Raw genomic sequence first — 18266 nt, 5'->3', positions numbered from 1 at the left:
GTTGGGCACAGGTTACTGATTGTGGATGATCAGCCATGATCACAATGAATGGCGGTGCTGGCTCGAAGGGCCGAATGACCTCCTCCTGCACCTATTTTCTATGTTTCGATGAAGTCTCTTAGCATAGATACCGTGGCCTGAATATTGCACATTGGCAGCAAAGCAGCAACAAGTGAGAAGCTATAAGCATGATGAAGAACAATGAATTGGCCTTCATCATGCTCATAGCTGCCCGTATGTTATTTGTGAGATTTTAAGCAAACATTAGGGTTATTGGGAAGCTACTGCAGGACTCTAGGGTTGAGTAAACAGGCTAAGCAACAATATGCTTCTTCAACCAATCATGATGAAGAATAATTTTTGAGGCACATAGTTTGAATCACAAGGAGTAAATTAAAATATTAAATTTTAACATGCACCAAGTTAAAAAATGGGACAGAGATAAGAAACAAAATGACAATATCTATAATAGCTAATGGAAACAATATCACAAGTGTTAAAGTAAACTTCAGTGTCAGAAAGTCATTCAATAATAATTATGATTTTTCACTGTATAAAAAATCCACTTACATTTGCATAGCCTCGCTATATTTTTCAAATGTTTTAGTAGGTAAGCTTTATAATGTATCATCCAGATTTAAAGATTCATTTTTTTCTCCAAGCTATAAATTAAATAGAATGTGCTCCTAATTTCTGCCACAATCTAATCAGATGGACAGAAATCGTAAATATTAAGATCAGAAAGAATAGGAAAGATCAACTGTGGGTTCCAAAATGCGATGCGATTTGATGGAGAAATGCCTTTGATATTTTCAAAATTAAATGGACAAATAAAATTTAAACAATAAGGTTGAGACTAATTGGCATCCAAGAATAATACCATAAGATAACTTTTGGTTTACTAGCAAATATTAGTTCTCAATGTGATGGTCATGTGACCCCTAAATAGTAGGAATTGTATAAATTTAAAACGTCATTGCACCAAAACAGTACATAACTTACCATGCGAAAAGCTCGTGTAAATCCAATACAAAGGGATGCTGTATGGATATACTGTAGTGAAGAATCCACTGAAAGAAAGGCTAACATGGCAAATGGAGAGACTGCAACAACAAATTGTTATTAGAATAGATTAATCCCGTTGTCATCACCAAAATACTGACTACTTCATCAAAATCTTTGTGATAATCATCAAGAGTTACCATATCCCTGATTTTATGTCTTAGTGTCCACCTTGCATTCTCCTCATACCACCAATACAAATAAAAGCTTCACAGATACATTTTCAACATGTTTAAATGCTATTAAGTTCCAATTACATTATTGGGAAATACAGCCACAGGCCAAGTGGGAGTCGTTGGAAAAAGAAAATTCTTTCACTACTTGTTACTTTGCAGCACTTCCAGCTTTAGAATTAAACAGATTTTGGTGTACCCAAAGTGGGGACGATCACTGATGTGAATTCTATTACCTAGTACAGCTGATATCTATTGCATTATTTTATATTTATTGTATTGTTGCATTAATATGCCTGTAAAAGTTCCAGCAAGTAAAAATGTCATTGTTCTGTTTCCGGTGCATGTGACAATTAAACAATGGACTCTTGAATACCCTGTTGTGCTACTTCAATCCTCATATCATCCTGACTTTGAAACAAATCACTGATTTTCCACTGACTGGGTTGAAATTTGGGACATTTCCAATGACACAATGGAAGCACCTTCACAAGCAGTTCTGCAACAGTTGAAAAAAGGTGGCTGATTACAACCTTCATGGGCAATTAGGAATGTACAATACATGTGTACCTTGCCTGTAATGGCCTCATCAAGAAAATGGGTTCACTTTCCATTTAGTTTTTAATGACTAAAAAGATGCTGAAGAATATGCCGGTCTTACCACAAATATTCCTAATTATTAGCATACAAATCCAGAAGGCCCGTGTCAGAAATATGCTGTTTCTTAGCACTGGTGTTCTGGATCTAAATACCTTTGTAACTAGGCATAAAATTGTACCGTGTGTAAGTGAGGCCACACTTAGAGTATAGCACATAGTTTTGGTTCCCTTATTTAGGGAAGGAAAAAAAGGAGAATTGGAGACAGTCCAAAATAGATTCACAAAGCCAATGGAGACATGCTGGGAGACAGATGCTACTTGGCCTGCTGACTTACTCCAACACTTTTGGTTCACCAAATTCTTTAGGATAAGAATGATCATTAGAGGCCAAACAGATTGGTTTAGAGATACAGTGCGGAAACAGGCCCTTCAGCCCACCGAGTCCACACAGTCCTGCGATTCCCATACATTAGCACTATCCTGCACACTAGAGATAATTTACAATTTTTACTGAAGCTAATTAACCTACAAACCTGAACATCTTTGGAATGTGGGAGGAAACCAAAGCACCTGGAGAAAGCTCACACGGTCATAGTAAGGCGGCGACTCTGCCGCTGCGTCACCGTGCCGCTCTGAACTGCAGCCAGTTCTGTATTCTTTGGAGCTTAGATAAAAGTGTGATGACCTTGTTGAGACATAAGATCCTGAGGGGCATAACATGAAAACTAGTGTTCTTGTGCAGAGTGAGGAAGATTGTCTGAGGCTACAACAAGATATAGATCTTGACAAATGTGAGGTGATGAATTTAGAGTAAAAGAATGGTAGGACATATATGAGTGCAGAGGAGATTCGCCAGGACATGTCTGGATTGGTGGACTTCGTTGTCAGGGGAGAATGGACAGCCTGTTTCTTTTCTTTGAAGCGAAGGAGGCAGAAGAACGACTTGATAGAAATACACAAAATTATAAGAGCCACAGATAGGGTAGTCAGTTTTTTCTTAAGTTATATTCAATGTGGGATAATTATTAAACAGTGGAGACGGAAAGGGAAATTTAAAAAAGAGAAAGGCACAGATATAAACACAAATTATATGTAATAATAGCCACCAAATTTATTACACTCTTAGAAAACTTACTGTAATTGAAAAGAATCCTTTGAATCAAGGCGACCCTCATCAATATTGTTCGTTTCTGCTCAAAGACTTGAACAGTTCGTATGCCTTTTGGAAAGAAAGGATTCCGAAATAATCCAAATAAAATAAATGCACCTTGAATCTCTTGGCAAATCTTCCATCCTACTAATGTCACTATTAATATATAGCTTAATATGGTCTGTGGACTTATTCCAGATGTAGTTGAATTTCTTGCAAAGCAATGTAATAATCCAGCTTCAGTAAGCATCAGTATAAAAATACTAATATAAATCACGATCTCTTTCCAGCCAAACTGCCATCCAATTCGATGACTAGAATTTTGGGGATATTGTAAAGAGCCGTCAGCTGTCCTGCAGCAGAATCTGAATGAAGTCTCTAACTGACTGAGATCAAGACTAAGAATAAATCCCATTCCAGTTGTGAAGAGAACTACACCAAGAGTGCTGGGAATAAAGAATGTTGCGATCACTACTCCAGCTGACACAGTAAACATGACGAATAGCCTGCAGAAATACAAAGTGAAAATGGAAAATTTAAAGTAGTTTAAGAGAGGGGTAAAATTTATCTGCTTACCAGGAAGCCTTTATAAATTAGTCAATCAATCATGTATATCCGTTTCATGTTTGCATAGACATGAATCTGGTTGTTAGCTTTGTGTTGTAGAAAATCACAATATGATCACTCTCCCCCCTAAAGCAGGGGTTGCTTGTACAGATAAATACAAGAGATTAGAAGCATTGGCAAGTGTGCAACAAATTTAATATTGGTTCAGTAAAAGCACACTCATCTTAAATTATGGTTAAATTGTTTCTTTCACTACACTGTGCCTTGATGCCCTTCCACAGATGTTGCTTGACCGACTAAGTATTTCCAGCATTTTCTGTTTTTATTTCAAATGCCTAACATCTTTTTTTTCCTATTTTCAATCATAACTGAGCTTGATAAATCGTAATGACTAGCAACGTTTTGAAAATAGTATAATAACAATTCTCCAACCTACTCATGACTTTATCCAATATTATCACATATGGTTGCGATGCTACCTGAATAAATAGTCCACTAACATTCCCAGCAAATTTCAATGCATAAATGCCTGACCAAAGCACCATGGTGACATTATTTTAGCAATCTAATCCGCCCAGTAATGAGAGGGTGAGAGAGAACATTAGAAAGAAAAATAATACCTAAGTGGTTAGACTCAAGAAAATCAACATAGCACAGGTCATTATTATAAAGCATGGCATGTTTGTTACGCGGTAACTTAACAACAATGCAAATAAAGCAGTATCACATGGACATCATAAGACATACAAATAAAGGATTTTCACTTCAGGATGAGGCTGTATGGGAAAATGTCTTTGTCACAAAGACATCTCATTTCTTTCACTTGAAGACATTAAATCTTACCTTACATTGGTTGCCATGGGTGAACCTCCAAACACAAATTCCAAGACTTGTTCAAGAACCCATAAGACAAGTGCATCCACAGGAGGCAAAATACCAATTGCCCAAAGCATAGGCAGAAACACAAAAATAATGTGCAAAATCTGAGCTGTTTGAAGCAGGACTGGGTTTATAGTAAACCTAAAGAGGAAAAAATTGTATTAATTTCCAAAGTATCACACTACAGCTATAGGAATCCTTTAATCTAAATCAGTCTTTTGAATTTAGCCTTAGTTTTTACTTGGGAATCTTAAAATTTTAATTCATATACTGGAGTCACTGGGAAATATCTCTTTTATAACTACAAAAGAAAAACAAATCTCAGAATAGTAATCTATCAGCATTCCTCAAACTAGAGATTTTGTGAACAGAAGATAAAGATATTTAGCTAAAGGTTTTACTTTTCAATGTTTCAAACTAGTCTACTTCTAAAACACACAATCTATTAATATTCCCAAATGCAGTTCTAAAAACTCAAAGGCACACATAACCTTTTCAAAAATTGCTCAGTTTGGCAAATATTTCTAAGTTAGCATATTTTGACCTGGCTGGTATATTCAGTCATGATGTACAGTGGTTAAGTCTCACACAGTGCTATTTTTAAGACATTAATATCTGGATGGATCTTCACCATCCTTATTCTTGAATTAACCTCTCAACAAATTAGTATATTAGACTTAAGAACTATACCTGTAAGCAAGATCCACTGCAATGAAGGCAAAAATATAAAGGGGTCTGGTAAGTGCATTGACTTCATATGTATCTTGTGGTTGGAATGTAGCAGTCTCTACCGCTGTATTTATTATTAATGAATATTCTCCGATGCACACTGTTACCCAACCAAAAACAAAAAGCACAGCAGTTGCTCCTGTGTTGACATATAGTATCATTAACCTGTTGGGCAATAAATACCATGTTCCAAGGCCACATAGTGCTCCAGCTAGAATGGAATGAAAAACTGTATTGATCAAATATTTTTTTCCAGGTATGATGAATTTTATTGTTTCAGACCCAGCACAACTGGTAAAATCAAATTCATCTTCATCTGCCAAAGTATTTTCTGAAGTAAATGTTTCGACAGCCACACTCTTCCGCCTTGCCCACAGATTCAAGCCTTGAATAATGAAAGCTGCCAGTAGCATCAAACCTGCAGCAAGGATCGATGCCCAGTAATCTTCCAATATATTTAACTGGTAAAGAACAGTTCCAACACCACCAAAAACCCATGGTATCAAGAACAAGATGATCTGGTTAACATAGATGTAGGGTGGAGCACAGTATCCAAGTTTGAATCGTGGTCCTCCAAGTACAGTCTGTGGAAACCGCTTCCAAAAAAAATCTTGTTTGTAGTCGTTCAGCAGAGGGACATCTGGACCCATCCTGCTTTTGTATAATTGTTACATCATCAATATTTCCATTACGTTTCTTTGCCTAGAAATGTCAGAATTGAATAGTAAATCATCTAAATAACCGATTATATTTATATCTAGTATGCAACTACTGAAAAATAAATGTTTTACAAAATGCATATATTTTGGATATACCATAAAATTTTCATTCACAATAGGGATGCAGTTCCATTGACAATATAGATTGATATGACTCTGGTGAGGGAGGGGATCAGAAGTTTGGACTTGGTAGTGTAATTGTAGGAGTCACCAAATTTGATTACTATCTACTCAACTTACAAAATGTCAACATAAGCAGCAAGATATCCCATGTCATGGTAGCTTAAGACCCGCAAATCAGGTTTTGTTTACTCTAGTTCATTTATAATCAAAATCTATTCAGCCATTTGTAACACAGCAAATTTCAAGTCAGATCACATTTGACAAAGCAAATTGCACAGATGCCCCCCCACCCGCCAAAATAAAAAGTTTAGTTATTAGTTTGTTTGTTGTTTCCGTTTTATAATCCAAAGGTTTTGCCCCAGCTACATATATTTATTTCACAAATTCCACATAAAATGCACAAAATTAATTGTTTAATATTCCTTTTTCCCCCCCCTCCATAATGATAACATTTCTGTTATTTACAAAATTATAAAAACTTTTTTTACTTCAGCTTCTCAAAGTCATGTAATTTTTGGTGAATAGTATGGAGACAGTTTTCTTACAATTTTCTCCATCATCGAGGAACAAGAGAATAAAAGGATATAGTCCCGATTTAAAGAATGGGTGACATTTCAGGTCAAGACCCTTCTTAGTCCTGATTTAAGGCAGATACCGATTTCTGGGAAAAATTGGACACATCTGACCTATAATTTATAATCAGAAATCTTTACACTTTGCCCTGAGGTTTAACAGCATTACTAATCTGTACCTCAAACACTTATCTGCTTTGCTCTATTATGGCTTCATAGCCTTGCCCAACAAAATTCCATTGATTTCAGTCTCAAAATTTTCTATTTACCCAGTTTCCATAGCATCTGCAGATTGGATTTCTATTAACCTGCAAAAATGTGTTCTATGGTTTCACACCTCGAGGGTCTCTCCCTCCCTCTCTTTCATTTCATCATTCCGTCTTGTTTTCTGTTGCCTATATTATCAGATTCTGTGTTTTATGGGAATATTCAGCACCAAGAGGACGACATAAAAAAAATTAAAGTCACTGCAATGTGGGTGTCGGTCATGGCTTATTACTCTTGCCCTTGTCCAAACCAAAAGGCCAAGATTCAAATCTCATGGTATAAGTGTGAACACAAGATCTAAACCTGCACTCTTGTGCTGAATTGAGAGACTGCCACATTACTAAAATGAACAACATTAAACAGAGTTGTCCTCAGATGATCCCACATTACCACTTTGAAGATCAGAGCTGTAAACTTCCATTCAGAAAAACAATCACTAAAATAGAATATTTCACTGCCATTTCTGTAAACTTTGCATGTTAATTAGGTACCACACTTTCTACATTTACAACATCAATTACTTTTATTTAAGTAAATACACCAGGCTTTTGGAATTCTTGAGATCATGAAATATACAATATCTATACAATCAGCTGACTCATAATTCTTTAAAAGCTGACTCATAATGCATCGAAATACCTCAGAGATCTGTTTTATATCCAAAGCAAATATCAATCACTTTGAGAGTAAGGAAATATCAGATTTTAAACACTATTTGTTTTATATTAAATAAAATGTTAACATCACTGCCTGTGATTCTTCAGACATTTTCAGCAAATTTGAATACTGTAACTCCATGTAAGGGAGAAGGCTGTCACGATGGGTCTCCTGCAATTATAAAATTTCACCATTTGAGGCTAGTTTATGAAATAAACATTCAGAAAGCAGAATCTCGAGTGACTCCTCAATTGCAGCTTCTTACTTGTATCTTGGTTGAGATCAAATCATTCAATAAAAACCATGGCATCTTATCAGTCTATAAATCTCATCTCAACATCTACTAAAAAGCCTGCTGGGAGACAATTGAAAATATTTACATGCCAGCTGAAAAACAACCATTGATTTGAATGTTTACTTGAAAACAATACTTAGTTATTGAAATTATGTTTCTAAATCCAATGAGCTATTGATTTATTGAAATTAAATTCTATTTCCCTGATGATTGCCTGACTTGTAAGGTGCTGGCTCGAAGGACCGAATGGCCTCCTCCTGCACCTATTTTCTATGTTTCTATGAGCCCTGCTTATCCAAGTCTCATACACAAGGTAATTGCTTCCTTTCGTGAGAAATGTTCATATTCAGAAATGAACAAAAACAATAGCTGTGACGGGATAGCGATCTGCAAATAGTCTGCTCGGCTCAACCAAGCCCCCCGACTCCTGTGGTTCACTGGAAGTGGGGGGGGGGGGGGGAGGTTTCAGAAAGTTCATCAGATCAAACAGAAAATATTCAGTGAAACTAGGAAGCATGCAATTGTGAGGAATTAGCTGTTTGACAACTTGGTCATTCTCATAGAACTAGTCCTAGTGCTTTCTAGTACAGAAGTCAAAAGTCTCTTCACATGTGGCAATTATGGTACAATTCCGGGCAATCCAAAAACTGTGCACTCTCTCTGGCTTCTGTTAGTTGGGAGTTGCCTCATTGATTTTGTTGTAGCATTGTTTCTTGGTCAGACTGATGAAGATAATGGAGCAGATTAGGTGGTGATCAGTCCAATAATCATTGACATCAATCTTGCCACAGGTGGTGCGGACATCATAGAATATAGAACAGTACAGCACAGGAACAGGCCGTTTGGCCCACAATGTCTATGCCAAACATGATGCCAAGACCAACTCTTATATGGCTGCACATAATCCATATGCTATTCAAAATCTCTTAAATGCCACTATCGTATCTGTCTCCACCTCCGGGTACTGGACACTCATCACCCTCGGTGAAAAAAACTTACTTTGCACATCTTTCAATGTTGCCACTCTCACCTTAAAGCGACGCCCTCTAGTATTTGATTTTTTTCCATCCTGGGAAAAGATTCTGACTGTCTACCCTTTAGATTACTCTTTATCCTTGTGCGGTCCTACCTTCTCCCTGGTTACCTCTTGTTCATATAAAGCCTTTGGATGTTCTTTAATCCAAGTTGCCCTATTGTGGCTCCTTTTATCGCACACTTGAGTTCTTTTCTTCTTTCTTTATATTCCTCAAAGGCCATGTCTACATTCCATCTGCTTAAGCCTTGCGTGCACTTCCTTTTTGATCTCTTTGGTCATCTAAGGTTCTCTTACTTTGCTATCTTATCCCCCCTCCCCTTCTTACTGGAACATGCCACCACCGGCCTTTAAATGACTCCCATGTCAGATGTGGGCTTATACAATAATAACTGCTCTCCGTGTACTCTCCTGAGCTCCTGATTAATGATGTTGTGGTTTACCTTACTCCAATTTAGCACACTCCCACAAGTCCAGCCTTCTCCCTATTTAAAACAATCTTAAAGCTTATATATTTGGGATCACTATTCCCAAAATGCTCTTTCATTGTAACACCAGTCATCAGATAAGGCTCATTTCCCAACACAGGTCCAGTACTTCTTGGGTTGGATTACCCCATACAATTTCAAAAACCTTTCTTGGATATATCTCACAAATTCTGCTCCATCTAAGCCTTTGGTACTGAGCAAGTCCCAGTCAATATTGGAAAAGTTAAAGTAACCCACCAAGACAAACTCAGTTATCTTGGCATATTTCAGTAATTTGTCTACATATATGTTCCTCTCGCTATATATCTCCCGCTCACTATTTGGCTGGGGGGGGGGGGGGGGGGGGGGGGGGCTAGAATACAGACCCATTAGAGTGCTTGCACCTTTCTCTTATTTTGAAGCTCTACCCATATTTCCTCAGCAGATAAACCCTCCAGTCTGTCCTCTCTGAGTGCAACCATGGCAGTCTGCTCTGATTGGTAGTGCAACTCGTCCACGTCTTTTACCTCCATCTCAATCACACCTGAAATATCGAAACCCCAAACATTGAGCTGCCTGTTGTGTTCCTCTCACATCCATGTTTCCACAAAGGTCATGTCATCAAAGTCCCAAGCACCGATCCAGGCTCCAAGTTCATCTGTTTTCTCCACAATATTTCTTGGATTGAAATAAACTTACTTCAGTCCTTCGGTGTCACCATATTCCTTCACCACTCCCTGTCAGTCCTTCCTTCGAGTCTGAAGGGTCTCGATCTGAAACGTCACCCATTCCTTCTCTCCAGAGATGCTGCTTGTCCTGCTGAGTTTCTCCAGGTTTTCGTGTCTAACTTCCTTTGAAACTTGCATGTCCCAACCTCTACCTTCCATGGCTCCTTCCAATTACTAGCCTTCCAAGTGATCCTGAGTAGAACTTGCAAACTTCCCTGCAGGCATATTGGTCTCCTTCCCCAGATGCAAACCACCCCTCTTGTACAGATCACCTCTGCCCCAGAGGAGATCCCAATAGTCTAAACATCTGAATTGTTGGCTCTGCCACACATTCATCTATCCTATTTTCCTATTCCAACCCTCACTAACAGAGGCACAGGAGGAACCCAGAAATTATTACCCTTTGGGTCATGCTTTTTAATCTTTTGCCTAACTCCCTATATTCAGTCAGCAAGACCTCAGCCATTTTCCTACTTATGTTATTTGTGCCAACATGCACAACAACTTCCAGCTCCTCTCCCTCACGCTTGAGAATGTTCTGCAATGGCTTGGAGACATCCTGGACCATGACATCAGGGAGGCAACACACCATCCTGGAGCGACGTCTTCCATAGATTCCGTCGATGATGGGGAGGTCAGTATCTGCGATGGAGCAGGTAGAGTCCACCATTTGTTGTAATCTCTTTCACTCCAGGGCGTTTGAGTTGCCAAACCAGGCCTTGATACAACCAGTCGATATGCCCTTTATTGTACACCTATAGAAGTTCAAAAGAGTATTTGTCGACATACCAAATCTCCTCAATCTTCTAAGGAAATAGAGGTGTTGATGGGTTTTCTTTATGATTGCATCAATGTACTGGGTCCAGGAGAGATCTTCAGAGATGTGCATGCCCAGGATTTGGAAAAGTTGATTCTCTCCACCAACAACACATTGATGAAGGAAGGTTCATGGATCCTCAGCCTTGCTCTTCTGAAATCAACATCTTAATGACGTTGAGTGTAATATTGTTCTGGCATTATTCCATCAGACAAAAAATATTCCTTCAATACTCTGAGTCATCATTATCCATAAGTTGTTCAACAATAGTGGTGTTACTAACTAATTGAAAGATAGAGTTGTAATTGTATCCATACACACATTCATAGGCATGGAGTGATTAGAACAGGGGACTGAACACAAAACCACGAGGTGCCCCAGTGCTCATTGTTATCAAGAAGGTATAAGAAAATAACTGGAGATGCTGGTACAAATCGAAGGTATTTATTCACAAAATACTGGAGTAACTCAGCAGGTCAGGCAACATCTCAGGAGAGAAGAAATGGGTGATGTTTCGGGTCGAGACCCTTCTTCAGACTGAAGAATGCTGAGTTACGCCAGCATTTTGTGAATAGTTATCAAGAAGGTAGTTGCCAATTTGTACCGGCTGTGGTCTGTTGATACACAGCTACCAGACTTGGAGGGCATCTACAACACACGATGCCTCAGAAAAGCCACCAGCATCCACAAAGACTCTTCACACCCCTGCAACAGTCTGTTCGAACTCCTTCCATCGGGCAGACGATACAAGGCCTTCTACGCCCGCACCTCCAGACTCAGGAACAGCTTCATCCCCAGGGCCATAGCTGCTGTGAACCGGTGCTGCTGAGCCGGATGGTCACAACGCATAGATTAACTTGCACTTTACCCTGTCTAAAACTGTTACAATTGTTTTGTTGGGTTGCTGTTGTCTAAATTACTTAAATTATTGCATCGTATGGGAGGCGCATTCCCAATGTCGTTGTACCCCTGTATTGTATATTGTATTGTATTGTATTGTATGACCTCCTCTCCCACCTTTGACAGAGTTTGTGGGTCCTACATTTGTTACACTGCCTGAGATCTATTTCCCAAATCACACAACTCAAAATCAATGGCAAACGCAACACTGAGAGAATGACTGTACTGGATGATATCAAAGACAAAACTAAAAAGATTTCTTAAAGTACCTGCACCTTACAACTTACTGGTATTGGTATTTTTTTGCAACACGTGGACACTTCGTACGACAACTTCCGAAGTGGGATTCAGTCATGGCATTTGGAGCACAAATCGGCCCAGCGCCTGTAAAACTTGGCCAGTTTCACAAACATATTAAGATGTTGTTTCGAGGTTGCAAGCGGTTTTCGTTTCAAGCGGGTGGCAAACTTCACTGTACTAATCACACGGGCGCCAGAGTTGAATTTCGGCAACAGCTTGGCTGTCCGTGGCAACTGGCAAGCACTTGCAGTGAAATCCACGCCCTCGCAGGCATGACACCTGCCTGAGGCTCGGCGGCCGCTTACCCGCCCACCTACCCGGTCGGCCGCGCCTCTCCACACGCACACACCGACACCCGTTTCCACGGCAGCAGCTGCAAACTGCCGCCTTCCCCGCAAACACAAGCAACGTCCTCCGCAAACATAAGCAACATCCCCCTCCCCACTCCCGCCGCTGCTGCTTTAGTTTGACCCAGCCCGCGTCCTCGGACCCACCGACGCTTCTCAGATGCGATGCGATGCCAATGTGCATCGTGCAGCCGCCCAGCGTTCCGTCCCCACGATGGCCATCACGCAGGGCGCCCCCTACCGCGCCACGCATGCGCCTGACCTCTCACCCCGGTCACCGTGGTGACGTCCATGGAGGGGGAGGGGGAGGGGAAGGGGGTGGGGAAGGGGGTGGGGAGGGTCACGTCACGCAAGGGCCTGGGTAATGCTCAGCCTTGGCGACTGCCCACCAGAGTCAAGAGAGTTTTATTGTCAAAATGTCCCAGGCAGAACAATCAAATTCTTACTTGCAGCATCACCAGTGTGAGTAGCTCGGTCATTGCCGGCTAGCTTTTCTTCTGCAGTCTTTTACACAAATGCAACTTGTAAAGATAGCTTTATTTAACAAGTAGTTTCAGTTGATGCACTTTGCAGCTATATGTGTTCTCTTCAAATGGTGGCATCCAACTAACATTTTCACACCAACATAACACGGTATTCTTCATGCATCCAACGCAGACTGATTGCAACTTTTCACCGCGTTCATTGATATTTACATGAGCTGTTCTAGGAAGAATATTTTTAGTGATTATTTCCTTCGTGATTTAGAATATAATGGGAACTGTTACTATTTAGCCAACATGAAACTCACCCATTCCTTTCTCTCCAGAGATGGCGCCTCTCCAGCCGAACTACTCCAGCATTTTGTGTCTTATCTTCGATGTAAACCAGCATCTGCAGGTCCTTCCTACATATTTTATATCATTTAATACCACTGTATACAATAAAAAGCAGAATCAATAAGGCTAGGGTGGTGTTTAACATGCTCAGGAAGATCTGGAGCTCAAAATACACCTCAACCAACACCAAAATACGCATCTTTAACTCAAATGTGAAGCAGGTAATACTGTATGGATCAGAGACGTGGAAAACAACAAAACACACAACAAACAGGCTGCAAACATTCATTAACACCTGCCTCAGGAGAATACTAAACATCTGGTAGAGAGACAAAGTAAGCAATGTGGACCTGTGGAAAAGAACAATCCAGGATCCCATTGACTTACAAATTCGAAGGAGAAAATGGAGTTGGATTGGACGCACCCTCAGAAAACCTGCCACAAACATCACCTGGCAAGCCCTGAAATGGAAACCCCCAAGGAAAAAGAAAAAGAGGTCGCCCCAGGAACAGCTGGAGAAGAGGTGTCCAGGCAGAAATGTCTGGGAGTGGGCTCAACTGGGGAGATCTCGAAGGAACCGCCAACAACCGAGTGAGGTGGAGGACATTTGTCGATGGCCTATGCTCCCTAGAAGAAGAAGAAGAGAAGTACGCAATAAGACTACTCAACACATTTATAGTGTAGTTCCTCAAATCAATGATTAAATATCCTTTTGTAGGAAGGAACTGCTGATGCGGTTTTAAACCGAAGATAGACGCAAAATTAGCAGAGAAAGTCACAGTGCTGGAGTAGTTCAGTGGGTCAGGCAACAGCTCAGGAGAACATGGATAGGCAATAATGTGTAGGAAAGAACTACAGATGCTGGTTTAAATCGAAGGTAGACACAAAATACTGGAGTAACTCAGCTGGGCAGGCAGCATCATATGGATAGGCGATAGATATGGGTCGGCACCCTTCTTTAGACAGATCTCTTCAAGCTATGTCTAATTTCTTCTCCTGAGATGCTGCTTGAGCTGTCCTGCTACTCCAGCACTCTGCTTTTGTCAACCAGCATCTGCAATTCCTTGTTTCTACAAATTATTTTAGCAGTTTGATAGCTTGCTTCTTTACTCCTTCAACTGAGAACCACAGAAAATATTGGGCAATTTATGACTGCTTAGTTATGTGCTTCCTACCTGTTCTTTATTGTCAGCTGTAACTTTTTAATTTGTAAATGTGTTTTGGCGAATGGACAATGCCAATATTGGTCATTTTTTGCTATAAAGGAGGAGGAGTTTCAAGACTAATTATAAAATGTGTCCCTCAACAGTCACAGGCTGGAGATAATTTTATGTATCGTTCAGAACATTATTCCACCAGCTAAACCCAGATCTCAAGATAACAGTAGGTTTATTTAATCTTTGATTCTTTTATTTATTAAACATGACACCATTGTTACCATTTCATTTTTGTCACTATTATCATTATTGTCTTTTGAAACATTTAATTTCTCAATGCACAATTTTAAACACATTGACGACGTGTTACAATTTAGTATATTTCATTTGGGGGAAAGTACCATCAAAATAAAATATAATCTAAATGGGGAGGAGCTGCGTGGTAATACAACGCAAAGGGACCTGGGGGTACTAGTACAGGAATCACAAAAAGTTAGTATGCAGGTGCAGCAAGTGATTAGGAAGGCCAATGGAGTCTTAGCCTTTATTGCCAGGGGGATAGAGTATAAAAATAGGGAGGTTTTGCTGCAGCTGTATACAGTATTGGTAAGACCGCATTTGGAATACTGTGTGCAGTTTTGGTGTCCATATTTAAGAAAGGATGTACTTGCTCTGGAGGCAGTGACGAGAAGGTTTACACGGTTAATTCCAGGGATGAGGGGGTTGACATATGAGGAAAGGTTAAGTAGGTTGGGACTTTTCTCATTGGAGTTCAGAAGAATGAGAGGCGGTCTTATTGAAACGTATAAGATCGTGAGGGGCCTTGATCGGGTGGATGCGCTAAAGATGTTTCCGATGATCGGGGAGACCAGAACTAGGGGGCATAGTCTTAGAATAAGAGGGGGCACTTTTAAAACTGAGATGAGGAGAAACTTCTTCACTCAGAGGGTGGTTAGTCTGTGGAATTCGCTGCCTCAGGGAGCTGTGGAAGCAGGAACGTTAAATAAATTTAAAACGGAAATAGATTGTTTTTTAATAGACAAGGGAATTAGGGGTTACGGGGAGCGGGCAGGGAAGTGGACATGAGCTATTGTTAGTATAGTAAGACCTGAGTAATCTCCTGGACAAGTTTCGATCGCCTAGCTTGGGGTCGGAGAGGAATTTCCTGGATTTTTTCCCCAAATTGGCCTGGGTTTTTATCCGTTTTTCCGCCTCTCCCAGGAGACCACACGGTTATTTTGGGTGGGAAGAAGGGCGATAGTGGGAAGGGGGTTGGGGTAGGATCAGCCATGATCGTATTGAATGGCGGAGCGGGCTCGAGAGGCCGGTTGGCCTACTCCTGCTCCTATTTTCTTGTGTTCAAAAATGTCTGTTACTGTTTCTGTTTTGGTGTTTTCAGAAATCACCATTAACAAATAAAACATCTGCACACTATCATTTTGTCCAGTTTAACCTACAAATGGAAAAACTTGTATGAAGAGATGACGGGGGACCCTGGAGGGTGCTTGACCACGACACTTGCTCAATTCCATTGAGAAGATAAGTGCTTCAGAATCAAAATAGTATTTTACAAATCATTGCTACCGACAAAAACATAATGAATTATTCTCTTGGGCGTCACAATTGCAATCAACTTAAATTACTCCTGTTAAGGAACTCTCTTAGTCAGTAATGACAACTCAATGACATCAATCAAATAAAATAGGATTTCAATCTTGTAATGTGATGACTTCCTTTGGATGGTAGTTTGGATTAGTGATGGCTTTGTTTTGCTGCATCCCTTGATTAATATTGGACGACTCGGAGAGGCTCAGACCTGTCTGGGTACATTTGGAGACATGGAAGTAGCTATGGAATACAAGTAGCAATCAGACAGAATTAAGGTGACACAGATAAGTGCCTCATTTATCAATAGAAAGCTTCAGAAAATGTGTTGATTTGTCTGCCCTTCCAAACTGAATCATCAGTATCCTGGATATTTTCAAGATTTTTCATTCAGCATCAGAATTTTGAATTGTCACTATTCTACTTAACCAACTATGTTATGCAGCAGTTTCCAAACCATATTAGTGTAAAAGCAGCAATATTGTTCAGATGTTACTGGTTTGGCCCCTGAAACTGAGCAGAGTGAGATCATGCATCATGCTGCCCAACAAATGTGCTGCTTGTGAATGTACATATTTCCATGTACTTTGTGTTAATATTAAACAAATCAATAAACTAATTCGATTCTGGTGTCTAAGATTACATAATTTGGATTGTTATTTCCAAATAGCCTGAGAGAATGGATTTGCCCGACGAACATGGAACAGTACAGCACAATAACAGGTCCTTTAGCTCACAATGTCTATGCTGCCATTATGCCAACTTAAACTAACCCTACCTGCCTGCACATGGTCCATATCCCTTCACCCCTATGTGTACATGTGCCTGTCCAAATGGCTCTTGAATGTTGCTATTGCAAGTCTCCTCAACGCAAGTCTCCTTTAAATGTCCCCCCTCTCACCTTATATCCATGCCCTGTGATTATTTTACATTTCCACTCTGGCAAAAAACCCCACTGATTATCTATCATAGCTATGTCTCAAATAAATTTGTATACTTCTATCAGGTCACCCTCAGCCTCCGATCATTCAAAGAAAGCAATCCACCTTCTCCTTTTAGATTATGCTCTTTAATCCAGGAAAGATCCAGGTGAACCTCTTCTGCACCCTCTCCATATACTTCCCATAATGTGGTGACTAATACTGCCCACACAATGCTCCAAATGTGGTCTAACCAAAGTTTGATACAGCTTCAACATGACTTTCCAACTTTATACTAAAAAAAGAATAAAATGCTGGAGTAACTCAGCGGGTTAGGCAGCATCTCCGGAGTAAAGAATTGGTGATGTTTCGGGTCGAGACCCTTCATCAGACTGAGAGTCAGGGGAGAGGGAAACTAGAGGTATGAATAGGTTCAGAACAAATCAGAGCCGGCACCGATGACAAAGGAAAGGTGGAGCCCACATGGTCCATTGTTGGATGGAGAAAAGGTGATAATCCTTTACCAATAAAGGCAACCATACCATACATCCTTTTTACTATCCTGTCTACTTGTGTTGCCACTTTCAGGGAGTTATAGACTTGTAGTCCAATATGCCTCTGTACATTAATGCTCCTTAGGGTCTTGCCAATCCTTCACCACCCTTCACCCGTATTTCCAATTGATCTACAAGAGTCCCTGTAAACTTAAAACAATGAAAGCTGGGCCAGCGTGAAGGAAAAGTTTGGCATGAGTAGACAACACTGGAAGACACTAATTGAAGATGTTAATACCCTAGCTTATTTGCACAGTAAACTGAGACAGTAGTGGGTTCTCTTATATTGGCCAATAAAGCTCATTCTATATTGCCTCCAGGCAAGTTGTAAATAGTGCATTCAGAAAGTATTCAGACCCCTTCACTTTTTCCACATTTTGTTACGTTACAGCCCTATTTTTAAAATAGATTAAATTGTTTTTCTTATCATCAATCTACACACAATACTTCAGAATGATGAAGTGAAAACACGTGTTTAGAAATTGATGCAAAGTAATTAAAAAGAAATAACTGAAATATCACTTCCCATAAGTATTCAGACCCTTTGCTATGACACTCAAAATTGAGCTTAGGTTCATCCTGTTTCCATTGATTATCCTTGAGATGTTTCTACAACTTGATTGGTGTCCACCAGTGGTAAATTAAATTGATTGGACATGATTTGGAAAGGCCTGTCTAAAAAAGGTCTCACAGTTGACAGTGCATGTCAGAGCAAACACCAAGCCATGAAGACAAAGGAATTGCCCGTAGACCACCGAGACAGGATTGTGTCGAGACACAGATCTGGGGAAGGTGGAGGATCACCTTCTAACAGGACAACGACCCTAA

General features: G+C 40.0%; 1 protein-coding gene and 1 long non-coding RNA gene across 3 annotated transcripts in view; one reads left to right on the top strand and one right to left on the bottom strand.

Moving 5' to 3' along the window:
• Positions 1-12624, bottom strand: part of pcnx4 (pecanex 4) — a 29433-nt gene extending 16809 nt beyond the window's left edge. Inside the window, exons 1-5 of one of the 2 annotated variants that reach the window (XM_078406751.1) lie at positions 12532-12624; positions 5121-5861; positions 4395-4571; positions 2970-3490; positions 1003-1103 (exon numbers count right to left, since the gene is read on the bottom strand). In XM_078406751.1, coding sequence (XP_078262877.1) covers positions 1003-1103; positions 2970-3490; positions 4395-4571; positions 5121-5809 — 1488 coding nt within the window. In that variant the 5' untranslated portion in view covers positions 5810-5861; positions 12532-12624. Of the gene's footprint in view, positions 1-1002; positions 1104-2969; positions 3491-4394; positions 4572-5120; positions 5862-12024; positions 12275-12531 lie in introns of those variants that run through there. The other variant, XM_078406752.1, reaches the window with a different exon arrangement.
• Positions 12625-12765: 141 nt separating this feature from the next.
• LOC144597670 (uncharacterized) lies at positions 12766-16478 on the top strand. Its single transcript, XR_013547783.1, has 3 exons — positions 12766-12846; positions 14512-14585; positions 15807-16478. It is a non-coding gene; the product is annotated as an uncharacterized LOC144597670 (long non-coding RNA).
• The last annotated feature ends 1788 nt before the right edge of the window (positions 16479-18266 follow it).

This window comes from Rhinoraja longicauda, chromosome 10 (assembly GCF_053455715.1).
Source record: "Rhinoraja longicauda isolate Sanriku21f chromosome 10, sRhiLon1.1, whole genome shotgun sequence".
NCBI lineage: Eukaryota > Metazoa > Chordata > Chondrichthyes > Rajiformes > Arhynchobatidae > Rhinoraja > Rhinoraja longicauda.
This window is presented reverse-complemented; position numbering and strand designations above follow the sequence as displayed.